Source organism: Sarcophilus harrisii, chromosome 3, assembly GCF_902635505.1.
Source record: "Sarcophilus harrisii chromosome 3, mSarHar1.11, whole genome shotgun sequence".
Lineage (NCBI taxonomy): Eukaryota > Metazoa > Chordata > Mammalia > Dasyuromorphia > Dasyuridae > Sarcophilus > Sarcophilus harrisii.
Window position 1 is genome coordinate 608,823,881 of NC_045428.1, and position 15,605 is coordinate 608,839,485.

The 15,605-nt window shown below is 46.7% G+C and overlaps 1 protein-coding gene across 1 annotated transcript; it reads right to left on the bottom strand.

Annotated features, from left to right (window-relative positions):
- Window positions 1-475: 475 nt before the first annotated feature.
- Window positions 476-14,733, bottom strand: LOC111720102 (zinc finger protein 883-like). Its single transcript, XM_031964089.1, has 5 exons — window positions 14,377-14,733; window positions 13,217-13,336; window positions 10,460-10,586; window positions 9,226-9,321; window positions 476-3,560 (listed from the first exon to the last, which is right to left on the bottom strand). The coding sequence occupies exons 2-5, from the start codon at window positions 13,247-13,249 to the stop codon at window positions 2,017-2,019; spliced, it is 1,800 nt and encodes a 599-aa protein (XP_031819949.1). The 5' UTR covers window positions 13,250-13,336; window positions 14,377-14,733; the 3' UTR covers window positions 476-2,016.
- Between the last annotated feature and the right edge of the window lie 872 nt (window positions 14,734-15,605).

Genomic DNA, 15,605 nt, shown 5'->3' on the forward strand with positions numbered 1-15,605 from the left:
CCATCCCATTTTCAAATTGTTTTTCCACTGAAATATTTCACATTTTCTTCTATCTTTTCATTCTTTTGATCATTATGTTATTTCTTGATGTCTCATGAAGTCATTAGCTTTGACTTACACAATTCTAATTTTTAAGGAAGTATTTTTTTCAGTAAATTTTCAAACCTCCTTTTCTATTTGGTCAGTTCTACTTTATAAGGAATTCTTTTCTTCAGTGAATTTTTGTGCCTCTTAATGTTTACCTATTCCTTTTTTTTTAAGTTTTTTTATTTTCTTCAATATTTTTTGGTGTCTCCTTTATCAAACTGCTGACTCTTTTTCCCATGATTTTTTTTTTTTTTGCATTACTATCATTTCTTTCTCCCATTTTTCTTATTTGATTTTTTAAATCCTTTTTGAGCTCTTTCAGTTATATCTTTTGAGCTGAGACCAATTCACATATCAATTTGAGGCTTGTATGTAGCAGTTTTGACTGTTGTCTTCTGACTTTCCTATCACCATAACTTTCTCTGGTCAGATTTTTTTCCCAGTTATTTCCTCATTTTTCCCATCTCTTTTTTGACTTTTAAAATTGGGCTGTTCTCAAGGTGGAGGGGGCACTGTTCCAAGCTTCAGAATTTTTGTGCAGCATGGGGGCTACAGATTGTCAGTTATGACCTAAGGAAAGCTGTTTTGACTATTCTCCCGGCCTGTGCTACCCTGGCAGGGTCCCCACTGGCCATAAGCTGCGGTGCTAGCACTCTTCCCTACCCTGAGACAGAAACCTAGGACTGAGACCTGGCTCAGGGGGTGAATGCAATGGAGATCTGGTCCAGCTAGGTCTCCTGGATATTCTGGACGATATTGTAAGAGGCTGTGGACAGTTTTCAAGGGAACACTGATTTGTACTTGGAAAGGACCAGAGAAGTCATTGAGAACTACCTCATTTTAGAGATGAGTAAATTGGGACAAAGATAACTCACTGGACAGTTACACAGCTAGAGAACATCAGAGGCAGGATTTGAACTGAAATCTTCCAGACTCAACTCAGTGCCCCATCATTACAACATGCCGCCTTCCTCTGCAGTGTTCTGAATATCAATTTCAATGATAAGAACGTGAATAACTGTCCAATCTTTTAGTCCTTAACTCCACTAGAATTATGACCCAAGGAATTATGAGAATAACTAGCATTTAAATAATGATTTAATGTTTGCAAAGTACTTTACAGGTATAATCTCATTTGATCCTTACATAAATCCTAAGAGGTAGGTGTTACCAGTATACACATTTTACAATAGATGGGGAAATCTGAGGCAGTAATAGATTAAGTGATTTGCGTGGGGTCACATAGCTAGTAAGTGTTAGACTGAATTTAAATTCAGATCTTGTAGCTTCCAGAGCAGCACTCTATTCACTGGGCCACCTATCAGAATAAAGAAATCAGTACAAAAAGAAATGCCCAACAATTACCAAAATATTCATACCAGATTTTTTGTGTTAACAAAGAACAGGAAACAAGTGTTAAATAATGGGAAATCACAGGTGAAATTATGGTAGACGGATGCTATGGAGTATAATTAAAGAGTACTAAAAACAATATTTCATGGGAAAATTCATTCTATTTATAGAGCTTTATGCACATTTTGAAATTTGAGGTGTCTAATTAAGTCTATGTTCAAGCAAAAGTTCTTCCCTTGTTAATTAGGCCCATAAGTTCTATCTCCATTCCCAATTTCTCCAATGTACAATCAAGTCTGAGCTCCATGTCAAGGTTTTCCCACAATCATTGCTTTTGTAAGTCTTCTTTTCAGTATGAATATTGTGGCATCTAGAAACATCCCTCTTCCATCAAAAGGCGTGTCCTCAGGAGGTACATTTATGAGTGCTCACTTCGAATCCCCTGATGGTCTTGGGCTGCAGGTCTTCCCACATTGAGCCCACACAGAGATTGTTCCCAGAATGAATCTTCTGGTGGCCGACAATCTGTAGGCTTCATTTGAACGCCTTTCCTCATTCAGTACAGGAAAAAGATTTCTATCTCGTATGAATTCTTCGATGGGAAATAAGGGATGACTGCTGCCGGAAGGTCTTCCCACACTGGTTACATTTATAAGGTTTCTCTCCAGTGTGGATCCTGTGATGGAGAACAAGATGGGAGCTGAGTCTAAAGGTCTTTCCACATTCGTTACATTCATAAGGCTTCTCTCCGGTGTGGATCCTGTGATGGAGAACAAGTTTCGAGTTAAAGCTGAAAGTCTTTCCACAGTGATCACATTCATAAGGTTTCTCTCCGGTGTGGATTCTCTTATGCTCAGCAAGATTGGAGCTCTGTCTGAAAGTCTTTCCACACTGATTACATTTATAGGGCTTCTCTCCAGTGTGGATCCGCTCGTGCTTAGCGAGGCTGGAGCTCTGTGTGAAGGCCTTTCCACACTGTTTACATTCGTAAGGCTTCTCTCCAGTGTGGACTCTCTGGTGCAGAGCAAGATGGGAGGTGTTTGTGAAAGTCTTTCCACAGTCACTGCACTCATACAGCTTCTCTCCAGTGTGGATTCTCTGGTGTAGGGCAAGTTTCGAGTTGCACCTGAAAGTCTTCCCGCACTGATTACACTCATAAGGTTTCTGCCCGGTGTGGATTTTCCGATGATTAGCGATGCTCGAGCTGTGTCTGAAACACTTCCCACACTGCTTACACTTATAGGGCTTCTCTCCAGTGTGGATCCTCTTATGCTCGGCGAGATTGGAGCTCTGTCTGAAGCTCTTTCCACACTGACCACATTCGAACGGCTTCTCCCCAGTGTGGATTCTCTGATGCTCAGCAAGACTGGAGCTGTGTCTGAAGGTCTTTCCACATTCGCTACACTCATAAGGCTTCTCCCCAGTGTGGATTCTCTGATGTTCAACCAGACTGCATCTCTGCCGGAAAGTTTTCCTGCACTGACTACACTCATAAAGTTTCTTTCCTCTGTGGCTTCTCCGATGTACAGTAAGGGAGGCCTTTTCACTAAAAGTTTTACCACATTCACGACACTCATAAGATTTCTCTCTAGTATGAATTCTCTGGTGGGAAACAAGGGATGACTGCCGCTTAAAGGCTCTGCCACATTGATTGCACCTGTAATGTTCCTCTGCATCATGGACTTTCTGATGTCCAATGAGTTTTGAGTTAGGATTGAAGGCCTTTTCACCCTCATTATAGATACAAAGCATCTCTCCAGTATGACTGTTCTGAGGTCTAATAAGGTCTGAATTCAGGCTGAAGGCCATCTCATACTGGTAAGTGTGCCCTTCAGGAAGCTTCTCAAGAGACTTGACAATCTCTGCTGGTTCAGTAGAGTATTCCCTATATTTACCATCTTGAGAAGAATCATTCCCTGAGATCGTTTTCTTATAGCGAATTAGAACTGAATATTGTCTGAAATTTTCATCTTTATCAAAGTCGCGGCGATTCTTTTGACTTTTCTCTGTCTTGATACCAAAGTCACAGATTTCCCTCAAATTGAAGTCACGGTGACCATTTTTCATGAATCTTTGCTGTTGTGATCTTTCCAAAGAAATGTTCAGCATGCTCTTTCCATCTGAAACAAAGAAACAAATATATATACATATATATATATGTAATGACCATAAACATATACTTATCCTCTTCTCTCCATTGAGAGAATGTCACTGATTTATAATCCATTTCCCTAGAGATAAAGAAGTCTTCAAAATTAAATGAGGAGTATCAATCACTTGAAAATGCCATTAGTTCACATTCCCAGGATAATTTAATTTTACAAATAATCTAATATGCAAAGAGCTTACAAAGATAACTTAATTTACAAAGAGTTTCACATACAATAACATTGGGGGGGAAATGGATACTCACAATAAATCTGCCACACAGGCAGGACCAGTATTCTCATTACATTCCTAACTAAAGCCATGAACTCCTGAAGACAGAGTGAACTGACCGATATCCGTGCAACTGAGACCGAAACTGACTGGGCATGCTCCGTTCATGGTATGAGAAACTATTCTTTTATTCACTTGTTTATCTTTATAAGTGTGAGACAAACCATGATATAAGCAGCAGTTTTAACAAGTGCCAAATATAAGTAGTGTGCTTAACATGCCTCTTATATCATTTTAGCAGTACTGCTTTATAAGAATGACTTAATGAACACTATGAGAAATGTATCTTGAAGAAATTTAATTTATGAGTTCAGATTTTTTTGAATTGCAAATTTGGTTGGTTTTTCTAAACCTTTCCTTCTTGGCACGTTCTGTCATTAATTTAATTGTGCTATTTAAAAATGGTGATTACCAGTTTGCACTCAGACAAATAATTTCTTTGGGAAGGCTCATTAAGTTTCCTATAGGGAATAGATCAATATCTCACACTGGAGTAAAAGGCTATCATTGCCAAGCACCAGGACTAGACAGTGATCCTGGATGCAATCAGGCCCAGCCCAGTCTCCTGGGGTTCTTTCCCTTCTTATTGACTGTATATACTATGTCTATGTCAGCCTATTTTAGTGGATTCCCAGGGATAAACTTCATGGTTCTCTGTATTGACTGTAGGTGCTATGCTTTCAGTATAAGTAAAAGTCTTAGATCTTCGCCTGAGACTCAGAGAAGGTACATATCTCCTAAGTGCCCGCGGAAGGTTTGGAATGCTTGTATTCTCCCAATCATGGTTATCCCATCATCTTCACACTTGGACGAGCGGCCTAACATTGGGGTGTGTAGCCTAGCCAGGGACACAAATGCTCCAAGCCCAGTGGGGGAAGCCTCCTAATCTGCAGGACATACCAGGGAGCAAGAAATCTCAGGGGAGGGGTTCCTGAGACTCCTATCTACCCCTACTGGTCAGAGAGAACTTCCCCTTTATGGGTATCAGAAAAGTTGGATTATCTCATTCATTAGAGTATTGTGAAGATGAAGATGAAATACATATGATCCAGTACCCACTAGAAAGGGGAAGAAAGAAAATGACTCATGCATCGGCCATTCAGGTGGATGCAGAGGGAGAAATTAAACATGATGCAATTGCTCAACAGGGACAATCAAAGGACAAGGCCGATTATAGAAGTATACTGAGCTAGCTCTCAATGAAATTATGAATGCAGATGACCCAGATCTGCAAAGATCTGATGAAGATGCCATTCCAGAAAACACAAGGGTGGCCCTAGAGAAATCTGTGCTCAAGCTGCAGATAAGCTAACTCCAGCTCACTCTATCCCCCGTACACCATCTCAGCAAGGAGCTAAGCAAGGAGTTACTCAGATGATGGAAATGCAAAAAGATCCAATGGAACCTCCAAGATTCAAGATGAATAAAACCCAGCTAGAACCCAGCACCTCTAAAGAATTGCCAGAAGCAAGAACCCCACATTCCTAAGAGGAAAGTCAGGCTCTCCACTTTCTCCCTCCCTCCACAGGACCTCCATTGCACTTTCAATTCTTGCTTCAAATTTGACTACATTTTTTATGGGGTCATGGCTCTTCCTGTTTCTCTTTATTCATCAATTCTGATGCATTATCACAGTTATCCTTTGGAAATTTCATATGGAAATTTCTGAGCAATAATTCTGTTGTTATATAGTTATTTTCACTACTGTACCCAGCTTTTCTTATGTTGTATTCAAATCCCTAGTTATGTCACTTCTAGTACATATACTAACTATCCATATCACTTCATTACTTCTTAGATCTATAGGAATAATTTATTTTCCCTGTTGACTCCTTTTTTTCAGGAAGAGGATGGCATGCTTTGCTATTAGTCCTATTGCAGCCATTGCCATTTTGTGTTTGATGAACCCTTTAGGATTTGATAAGAATGGTCTACAGGGTTTGAGCAAAAAGTGATTCAATGGAAGCTTTAGTAAAAAAAAAAAAAATTGCCTGATTTTGTTATAAATATTTTAAAACAAAAATGGAATAAATATCAACAATAAAAATCAACATTTTCCTCGGGAATAATGAGTATAACAGTTTTCTTTCTGACCCGATTCCAAACTATCGTGATGATTCATACAATGCTTTTCCGGGTCGTGCAGTGATTACATCCAACACTGCTCACTTCAGACTAAGTGCAACAAGTGTTTTTTCAGTTTCTCAATCCAATATCAAATTGTTTCCCAAGAGCCATAACCATTTGAAATCCAAATGCAAATGAATTCCAAGAGGATGACCAAATTACAGCCATTGGCTGGCTGTCACTGCCCCAGCGTAGTTCCCTCATTCCCAGGGTACCTCCTAAGTACCCACAGGGCAATCATCAGATCAAGATGTTGCACACATTTGCACAGATGGCAGGCTCTTTGCAAACCATAAGCACATTACGAGCCACCGTGGACTGTCCCAACCATTCTACAAAATCGGTCCTTATGTTGCTTCTCATGACACTCGGAGGGTTGCTTTCTGCTTCCTGCACATACTCTTCAGTTAATACTCTTCAGTTGAGCAGATTGCTCAACTAGCATTTTGCTAGCTTTAAGGAACTCTAGAAAGGCTTCTAGCCCTGAATTCCAAGTCTAGAGCTCAATTCACGATTTTACCTAGTTACTTCAATAAGGTGAATTTGCAGGACAATGAGAAAAGGGACTGCAGAAACAATCCACCTGTACCTTATTGTCCAGTGACTCTACACGTGGATGAGCAGAGACATGGATTCATTATTGTATAAATTCTGAAATCACCACCCTTTTAGAGAGGTAGACTGAAACCCAAATTCCTGTTGGTATCTAGATTGGGACAATCCATTCAGTCTGTTCTAACTACTAAATTGAATGTTTTTAATTTCTCTGTTAGTTTCTTTGTCAACCAAAGTGTCCTCAAATTTTCTTATGCTGGGAAGACCAGAAAAAGGAGCACACTAGGCAAAAGTCAGAAAGGGGGAAGGGATAAAGTCATAAACAGTAAAGATATTCCAGAAGAAAAGGAAGAAGAAAGAAAAATAAAAGACTGATAGGGAAAGCGACTTCTTAAATAGCTATACTAGAATAATAGGGTGAAAACGTCTAAATACCTTGCATTTTATGGGAAGTTTCTAATGTTTCTGCTCAGGAATCGCTTGGAAACCTGGGCAAGTCATTCAGAAGAGCTTTTGTAAGAGAATAGTTAGTAGGCCAGTGAAGAAAAAAGCTAAATCCGAAGAGATTTTTCCTTAGAAAAGTTTTCGTTTGTTTTTTTTGTTTTGTTTTGTTTTGTTTTTACATATAAACATTGTTTAAAAAAAAATAAAATGGGGGCAGCTGGGAGGCACAGTGGATAGAATGCCAGCCCTGAAATCAACAGGACCTGAGGTCAAATGTGCCCTCAGATACAACACTTAATATTGGGCAAGTCACTTAACCCTAACTGCCTCAGCAAAAAAAAGGAAAAAAAAAAAAATACATGCAATTGACCTTCAAGTACATTTACCATTTAATACACTGCTTATCATTACCCAATAGAAAAAATTATCTTTCCCACAATACCCAGCACTTCATGTTGTTAATTTTGTTGGCCGGATGGGGAGCTAAAAATGAAAAAAGTTCCAACTCTCAGCAAAATACCTTGTAAAATTCTCCTCCCATTTTCTACCTCATCCATGTGTGAAGAAACATTTTCACTGCACTCTGGTTACAAACCAAAATACAGGGCAGCCCAATAGAGAGCTGGGCCTGACGTCAAGAAGACCCAAGTTCCAGAAGCTTCTTAGCAATGTGACCTTGGGCAAACAATGTCTGCTGGCCTTGGTTTCCTTATTTGCACAATGAGGAGACGAGCACCTACTTTCTGAGCGTCTCATGCTAAATCAACTGGAATCACATTTGCAGAGTTCTAGCACATACGGGACACTACATAATTGTTAGCTCTTACTATCAACTTGACTATTTTTTCCTAAAGCCCTCTGCTCTCCTTTAGGAACCGTCTCTCCTTGTATTCATTTATCTTCCTATTGGGTTTAGCATCTTCCCACCCCACAACCCCTTCTTTGCCTGGATCAGCTGAGACTGGGGCTCTCCCTGTTTTTACATTAAATTGTGAGCTCCCGGACAACAAAGACCATCTTGTCCTTCTTCATCCTCTCAGAGCTTAGCCCAAGGCCTAGAATATAGGAGGCACTTTAGGAATGTCTATTGGACTACCTGGGCCCAGGGCCCGACCTCTACCTCGGTCCCTGGAATCCAGTCCCTCTCCAGCGCTCAAATGCAGGTTTCTGGCCTCAGTCCTGTTTTCTGCCTCCTTCTCTCCCCTTCAGGGGATCCCTTTGTCTGGTTCTCATGTGGATGGAAGCTGATCAGAGGCCACAGCAGGCGTCCCAAAGGCAGCTGGAAGGTCTCCTGCTACGGGTGTCTACCTCAATCGAGGCTGGCAGTCACCAGCATGGATCTGGCCAATGGTTCCCCGAGAATCTGGGCCCCAAAGATCAGGAAAGGGGCTTAGGCTGATGACTTATGCCCATCCCAGCTTTGTATTATCTCCAGGGAAGACCCTGGCTATCACTCCCACTCAATGCTAAATGAAGAGAGAAAATCCTGGTTTCAGGATACTGGGATCCACTATAAATGTAAGTAACAGAAGCTTGGGTGGGCTTGGGTGTGGCAGGGGAGACCTTTGACATCTCCCTCACTGACCCACTCACCAAAGCAGCTTTTCCAAAACCTTTTATTCCCCCCCAACACTCCCACACAAATTTCTCCCACTGCCCTCTCAGCTGAGAACTTGGCCTTATATTTCAGTGAGACAGACAGTTACCAAGAGCTCTCTTAGCCCCCCTCATCTCCCAGAAGCCTTCTTGTCCCCCTTTACTGCAATCTCTCATGAAGTTTCACAAGGCAGATGTCTAAACAATCCTATAACATCCATCTCTTCCTCCAGCATATGCTCTACTCTATCATCTCCATTTTCTCATTAACTTTTAATCTCTCCATTTCTACTACTGCCACAAAAGAAACCATTTCTTCTCGGTCTTCAAAAAACCCTAACTTCATCCTTCCATCCCCCATGGATATCGTCCTGTATCTCTCTTCCCTTTCATGGCCAAATGCCTCAAGATGGCCATTTACACCTGGCGTCTCCCCCTCCTTCAGCCATCCAGCCCCTGCCTTTCACAGGCTGGGAATCTGAGGTTCAGGGCCTTTCCCACTGCTAAAAAGTGTCTGAGAAAGAACTGGAAATGGTGGTCCCGCCCCCAGTCCTGCACCCCCTCCCTGTGACATGGGGCTACCTCTTGGGGAACAGCCTCCTGCACCTGCTCCACCTCACTCACCTGGGCGGGGGCCTCGGGGGTCTGCTCGCTCAGGCATCCACGGACCTTCCCCTCGCTCAAAATGGGAGAGCAAATCTTCTCTGGGAAGAGGAAGTCCTGGGCGTGGGAACAAGGAAGGGAGGAAGAGGGAGGACATTGTGACTCAGTTCTCTTTAGGGCAGGGGGGCAGGCAAGGAGGGTCACAGGGGTCCCTGGGACTCCCCAGGAACCTTTTCCATGATGTTTATTGTTGGGAGCTTTGGTGGGGGATGGGTAGGAGATCACTGGAAACTTCCTTCCTAGAAGAGGCTGAACCCAGAGATTCTGTTATCTAGAAACCGAGGGGGGGAGGGGGGGGGAGGAAGGGAGAGATCTGGGGCTGGATTCAGGAAGCGCTCAGTGTCTTATTGGCCAAGAGCCAGGCAGTCACTTAACCTCTGTTTGCCTGGGCTTCCTCAACTGTAAAATATGAATAATAACATCATCTAATAATTCTCTTCTTCTTAAATTCTAGTATATTTGGGCTTTTAACTGGGTGTGGAGGTCATAAAACTGTGATTTATCATCAGTAAATGTTTGATTTATATACTTATTTTATATATCCAGGGTCATGTAAAAATTCCTCAGGCAAAAAAGGGTCATGAGTGAAAAAAGTTTTAAAAAGTCCAGATTAACTCAAAGATTTGCTGTGAGGATCACATTAAATACCATTTTAAGCACAGTGCTGGCATATAATAGGGCTACATAAATGCATACATTCCCTTCCTTTCCTTTCGCACCATTTGTGCTGGAATTTTGGGGAAGAATGAGGGAAGAACAAGGACACACTTGTTATACCAGGCTTCTGAGAGTCAGGATAAGAGCTGTGACCCAACCCAAAGGGGAAGAGGCTGATTTGGGAGCTAGGGGCTTCCCCTCACTGCCCAGCAGGTTTCAGAGATCGGGCAGACAACATTCACGTGGGGAGAGGTTGGACTAGAACAACCTCTGAAGTGACTCCCAGTTTGCGAATCTTCAACACTTCAGGCTCCCTAGAACCAGTAAGTGACAGCTTCAGGGCAGCAAAGGAAACTCTCAACTTTTCTCATGATGCAAAGACCTTTTACAGGAAAATCAGGGAGCAGGAAAACCCTGTTTCTTGGACTGCAAAGATCCCTATTTTTAGGTTTTCTAATAATTGACTACTTAAAACTGTGGGAGAGATTAAGAAGGTAGTTGGATGGTAGATTTCTAATCCTAGGGGAAGTATCCTTACCTAAGGAGAGCAGGTTCCAGGTATTCTCTAACATAACCTCCTTGTATAGCTCCTTTTGAGAAGGATCCAGGAGGCCCCACTCCTCCAGGGTGAAGTCCACAGCCACATCCTGGAAGGTCACCATCTCCTAAATAATCAAAAGTAATGAGATTTAGAACTGAAAGATTTCAAAATTCAGCTCACCCGATGTTCACCAACTTACAGGAGGCAACTGAACAGAGAAGGTATTTCCCCAACATGTCACAGCCAAGACTTAGAACCACAGTCAAAAGTCCATAGTTCTCTTGAGAAAAGCTTTTTTTTGTTTTAATTTGCACTTGGAATAAAATGGACATATATGTTACTATGAATTGCTTTTCCCCGTGTGATTTATCAGAGAAAGATACAAAGATCTCTGGAGGAGAAAGAGAAAGTCATGTTCTTCATCAGAATAGACATAAATAATGTTATAAAGAAAATTCCATGAAGAGTTGGAGAGATGCTGTGTATTCTGGGATGGGGGAGTAGGAGGAAGTTTCCTATGATCACCAAAAAGAGAGTAAAGAAAAAGAAAAGATTCAGCTTATTTCCTGAGTGACTGAAATAAAGTCTCATCTAGATGAAAACATGAAAAGAATTTTTTTGTGTATCAATGTACTATAATCTTTTTTTTCCTCAATAGTATTTTATTTTTCCAAATACATGTAAAAATCATCAATTATTATTGATAAAATATTATCATTCATTTTTGTAAGACCTTGTGTTCCAAATTTTTCTACCTCCCTCCTTTATCTCTCCCCCTCCCCAAGACAGCAAGCAATATGATCTAGGTTAAATATGTGTAATTCTTTTAAATGTATTTCCATATCTGTCAAAGTCAGATGTAAAGGGAAAAAAGGTCCGAGAAAGAAAAAGCAAACGAACAAAAAAAGAAATCCTGCTTCAGATGCTTAGTAAATATTTGAGTCTGGGCAAGTCACTCAACTCTGTTTGCGTCAGCTTCCTCATCTGTAAAATGAGCTGGGGAAGGAAATGGCAGATTATTCCAGAGTCTTTGCCAAGAAAACCCAAACGGGGTCTTGGAGAGTTGGATATGAAAGAAATGACCTAACATCACAAAGAGTCAAGAGACTCTAATGAAAAGGAAAGGCACACAAAATCTTGGGAATCTCAAAAGGTGAAAAAAGATCCATTCCTTAATTGTTTAGAAATAGAAATAAGAGAAGTTAAAGATAAAATATGGATTCCACATAGAGCATAAATCTGCTGTTTGAATGAAGAAATCAAAATGACAAAGTTGAAAGAACTTTACCCTCATGAGATAAGAGAACTGCTTAAAAATAAAAAGAAAGTCTAAAAAAGGGAGTCGTGTTGCTATATTGCAATTGGAAGAAAATGATGTAGGAGATGGTCTGATTCTTAGCACCTCGACTGGAGCTACATTTTTAAGAGGTTGGAGAAATAGATAATCTGTCCCAAGTATCAATAGGTCTGGTCAAGCTCTCCTGTGTGTTGTTCATCGATCTCTGCAGCCCATTCTCTTGATTTTTGTTCTCCCGGATTCCAGAGTTCTAGGGGCACAGTTAAATCCTTCCCCCTACCCCCCAACAAGGAAACTGGCAGCACTTGCTTCACCAGTGCATATATTAATATTGGAACAGAAACTGACAATGTTTTTCTTATGGATTAGGTCAAACCCCAATCTTGGTTAATAAAATTTTACCTTTATGTAAATGAAAGAACCTCCTTTCCCATATTAGTTATTCTTATTTCTATATAATTAAATATAAAAACAAATGAATATATGCCCTTCACAAATGAAAACAATCATGCAGCAAAGGCATGTGACATTTTGGCTTTGATGCAGCATAGCTAGAGTTGCCCCAGCCCCCAGTCGATGACTCTTTCCCCCTCAAATAGAAACAAACTGTACACTTCCTATACTGATCAGTCTCTTCCCTCCGGCTCAGTTCCCTTCAGGATCAGCTCCAGGGGAGCTGGGAGAACCAGTACCGGGGCACACGTGTGTACATAACCGAGTCCGGTATCTCTAAGCGTGTTCTCGGGGCACCGAGGGGCGCTGCCCATGGTCCTGCAGAGCCCCAGGGCTAGGGGCGGCTCCCAGGCACCCTGGGTCTCCTTATTCAGGCTGTTGCTAGCGAGGACCCTGGCCATTCAGGCACCAGGACTGAGGGAGGAGTGATTTCTAAGGCCCCTGGCTCCCGGGCAGGCTTCTCACACCTACTCCCCTCCTCTTCCTCTCGGACCCGGGACACCGGCCTCCGCTCCTCCAGCCCCCAACGCTGCCTCTCCAATGGCTTCTGGCCGTGTCCTCCCGGCTTCCTTCCGGCTTCTCCCGGCCCCCAGCCCGCTGCCACCCGCCCAGGTCCCCAGGCACACTGCGGAGAGCTCGTGGGGACCGGCTGCCGCCATCGGAGTTAGACCGGGTGCTCCTCGAGGGCAGAGAGGCTTCTCCCCAGGGAAGGCTGGAACAGGGACCGCCGGGAGGAGAGCCAGGAAATGGGGGGATTCAGAGAGTCCCGTCCTTGTGCCTCAGTGGTCAGCAGGGAAATAAGAAAAACAAAGCCGGGAGGGCAGCGATTTGGGGGCCGTTGGTGCTCGAGATGCCCAAGTGCCAAAGCCCCGTTCCCAGCACAGGCCGAGAGGAGGTGTCACTCCCGTACTTTCACCCCCCCCCTTGTATACAACACCCCGGGGTCGCCCCACAATCTTCAGGGCCCAGGGAGAGGGTCTGGGACTGATGCTGCGCGCACTCACCTGGGGCGGGGGTCGGCGCCTCCCAGGGGCCATGGCTGCGGGGCCAGGCCTGGTCCTCTGTGGGCTGAGCCGGGAGCAGGACTCGGGGCCGCTTCTCTCCTTCAGGAGCAGGAGACTGGCCTGGGGGGATTTACAGAGCGTGAGACCCCCAGCATTACAGAACCCCCCTTTCCCCCCGTGGGAGAGGGGGGGGAGAAACTCCCACCAGCTGCAGGAGGGCGGCAGCAGGGGGCTCTGAACTCCAGGAGACTTCTTCCCTCCCTCTCCCTGATTCCTACCGGGCCCCCCACACACACACACACCCAGACCCAGCAGGCAGAGGGGCCTGGGGATCCCAGACGGGATGAGCTCCTCGATGCCCCCTCCCCAGTCGGAGCGCCCCCTCCCGGCGGGCCGAGCTACACTGGCTGCTTGGTCTTGGGGGGAGGGGTTGGGGATGGGGAGGATGGGGGGCCCTGGGACGGCGCGGCCAGGAGTGACGGGGTCCGCCCGGGGCTGGGAGACACAGTCCTGTCCGGTTCCGCTTGTCCGCGGCCCGAGGGCTCTGAGAAAAGTGGGGGCGGGGAAGGAGGGGTCTGGGCGGCGGCATATCTGGGAGGCAGCCTCCGGGAACAAAGTTTCGGGGAAGGGCGGCCCACCCGGTGCGGGGCTCACCCAGGGGCTGGGAGGGCTCCCGCTGGAACCCGGGCCCGGCGCCTGCTTCTCTGGCGGGGAGAGGGGCGCCTGGTGCCAGGGTCCGAGTCCGGCGGGAGCCGCGCGAGAGCCCCGGGGCCAGCCAAGGTTGGCCGGGCGCGAGCTCGGGCGTCTGCGTCCTCGGAAAAGGAGACAGGACTCCTGGGGGGGGGGGGGGGGGGGGGGGGGGGGCACCGAATCTCTGAGCAGGAGCTGGGGCGGGGAGGCGGGACACGCGGCCGGCCCGAAAGAAAGGTGGGCAGGACCCCTGGGTCCCCCTGAGGGAGGCCTGAATGTTGGGGAGTGGGACCCAGAGATAAAGCCGAGAACGGAACCTTCGGGAGGGGCCGCGGAGCCTGGGCGAGAGGAGGGACCGGGAGCCAGCTGGGGAGGGTCCCCGGCGGCCTGGAGGACGCCCGGCGGAAGGTCTCATGGGAAAAGGCAGCGGCTGAAGCTGGGCGGCGCGTGGCTTCCCGATTCAGACCTACCTGGGACTGCAAGCCCAGAGCCGGCTTCTGGAAGGCGCGATCCCAGCTCCTGGGAAGGAGGCCCAGAGATCTCGGAGAGGAGGAGACACAGAGAGATCTCAGCCCAGAGAGGAGGCGGAGAGATCTCGGAGGGAAGGAGCCCGAGATCTCTCAGCCCAGAGAGCAGGAAACAGCGCGCTCTCAGCCCAGAGAGGGAGGCCGAGAGATCCAGTTCAAGCGCTTCTGCTTGCAGGCAGCCCCGGCCCGCTGGAAGCCAGGATCCTGCCTGGCTCCCAATGGCTCCCGGAGCCAGGGTCTCGGAGCCCCGGGCCTCTCCTCCCCAAGCCCAGCCTCCGTCACATGGACTGGCGCGGCCACTGGAATAAGCCTTTCCCACTCTGGGCTCCGCCCCCAACCCCGCCCCCAAGGCGCGGGTTCCCGCGGCCCCTCCCCCCGCCCCAGGCTGCTTCTCTGAGAGCCCGCCCACATCCTCCCGCCCCTGCTCTGAAACTCCAGCCCATTTTCCCCCAGCACTCCCCCACTCGGACCAGAGCCTGCATCCCGCCCGGGTCTCCCGGCCGTCCCTCCCCCGCAGGAGGCGTCCCCGTGCTCCCTGCAGTGGGACCCCAGCCTCACCCGGGCCCCTGTGAGCGCCCTCTCCCCGCACCGGTGGCCAGCAGGAGCTGCGCGGTCCGCAGGAGCCGAGCCCGGCCGTGGGGCCTCGGAGAAACCTGCCCGGAGCCGGCGGGGACCCAGCCCCGCCCCTGACTCTACAGAGAGGGAAACTGAGTCCCGGAGCGGCGAAGGGCCTGGCCAAGGGCACGCCAGGCGGAGGTGGGGGCAGGAGCGAGCCCGCCGCGAGGTCAGGGCTCTCGGGCTCGGCCCCAGGGCTCCTCCGGCGCCTGTTCCATGCCGTGGCATCCTTAGGGGCAGCCCGGGGCGAGGGGGACAAGCGCGGAGTTCAGATCCAGCCCCGCAGAGGCCCACAGGTTGTGAGACAGCGATTGTAAAGCGCTGAGCTTGGGCGCACAGTAGGTGCTGGATAAAGGCTTCTGATTCCAGATGCCACCTCCGGCCGCGCCCAGCAGAACCAGCCTAGACCCGTGCCACTTTGCCTCCCAGGGGCCAAGCGAGTCTCACAGTCAGCGCAGCCAGACTCAGGGGACCCTATACACGCCATGAGGGTGCAGGAGTCTTAGGGACCTTGCTCTCTCCCAGCCGGCTCTGGCAATTGGGGGAGGGGTGGTTTC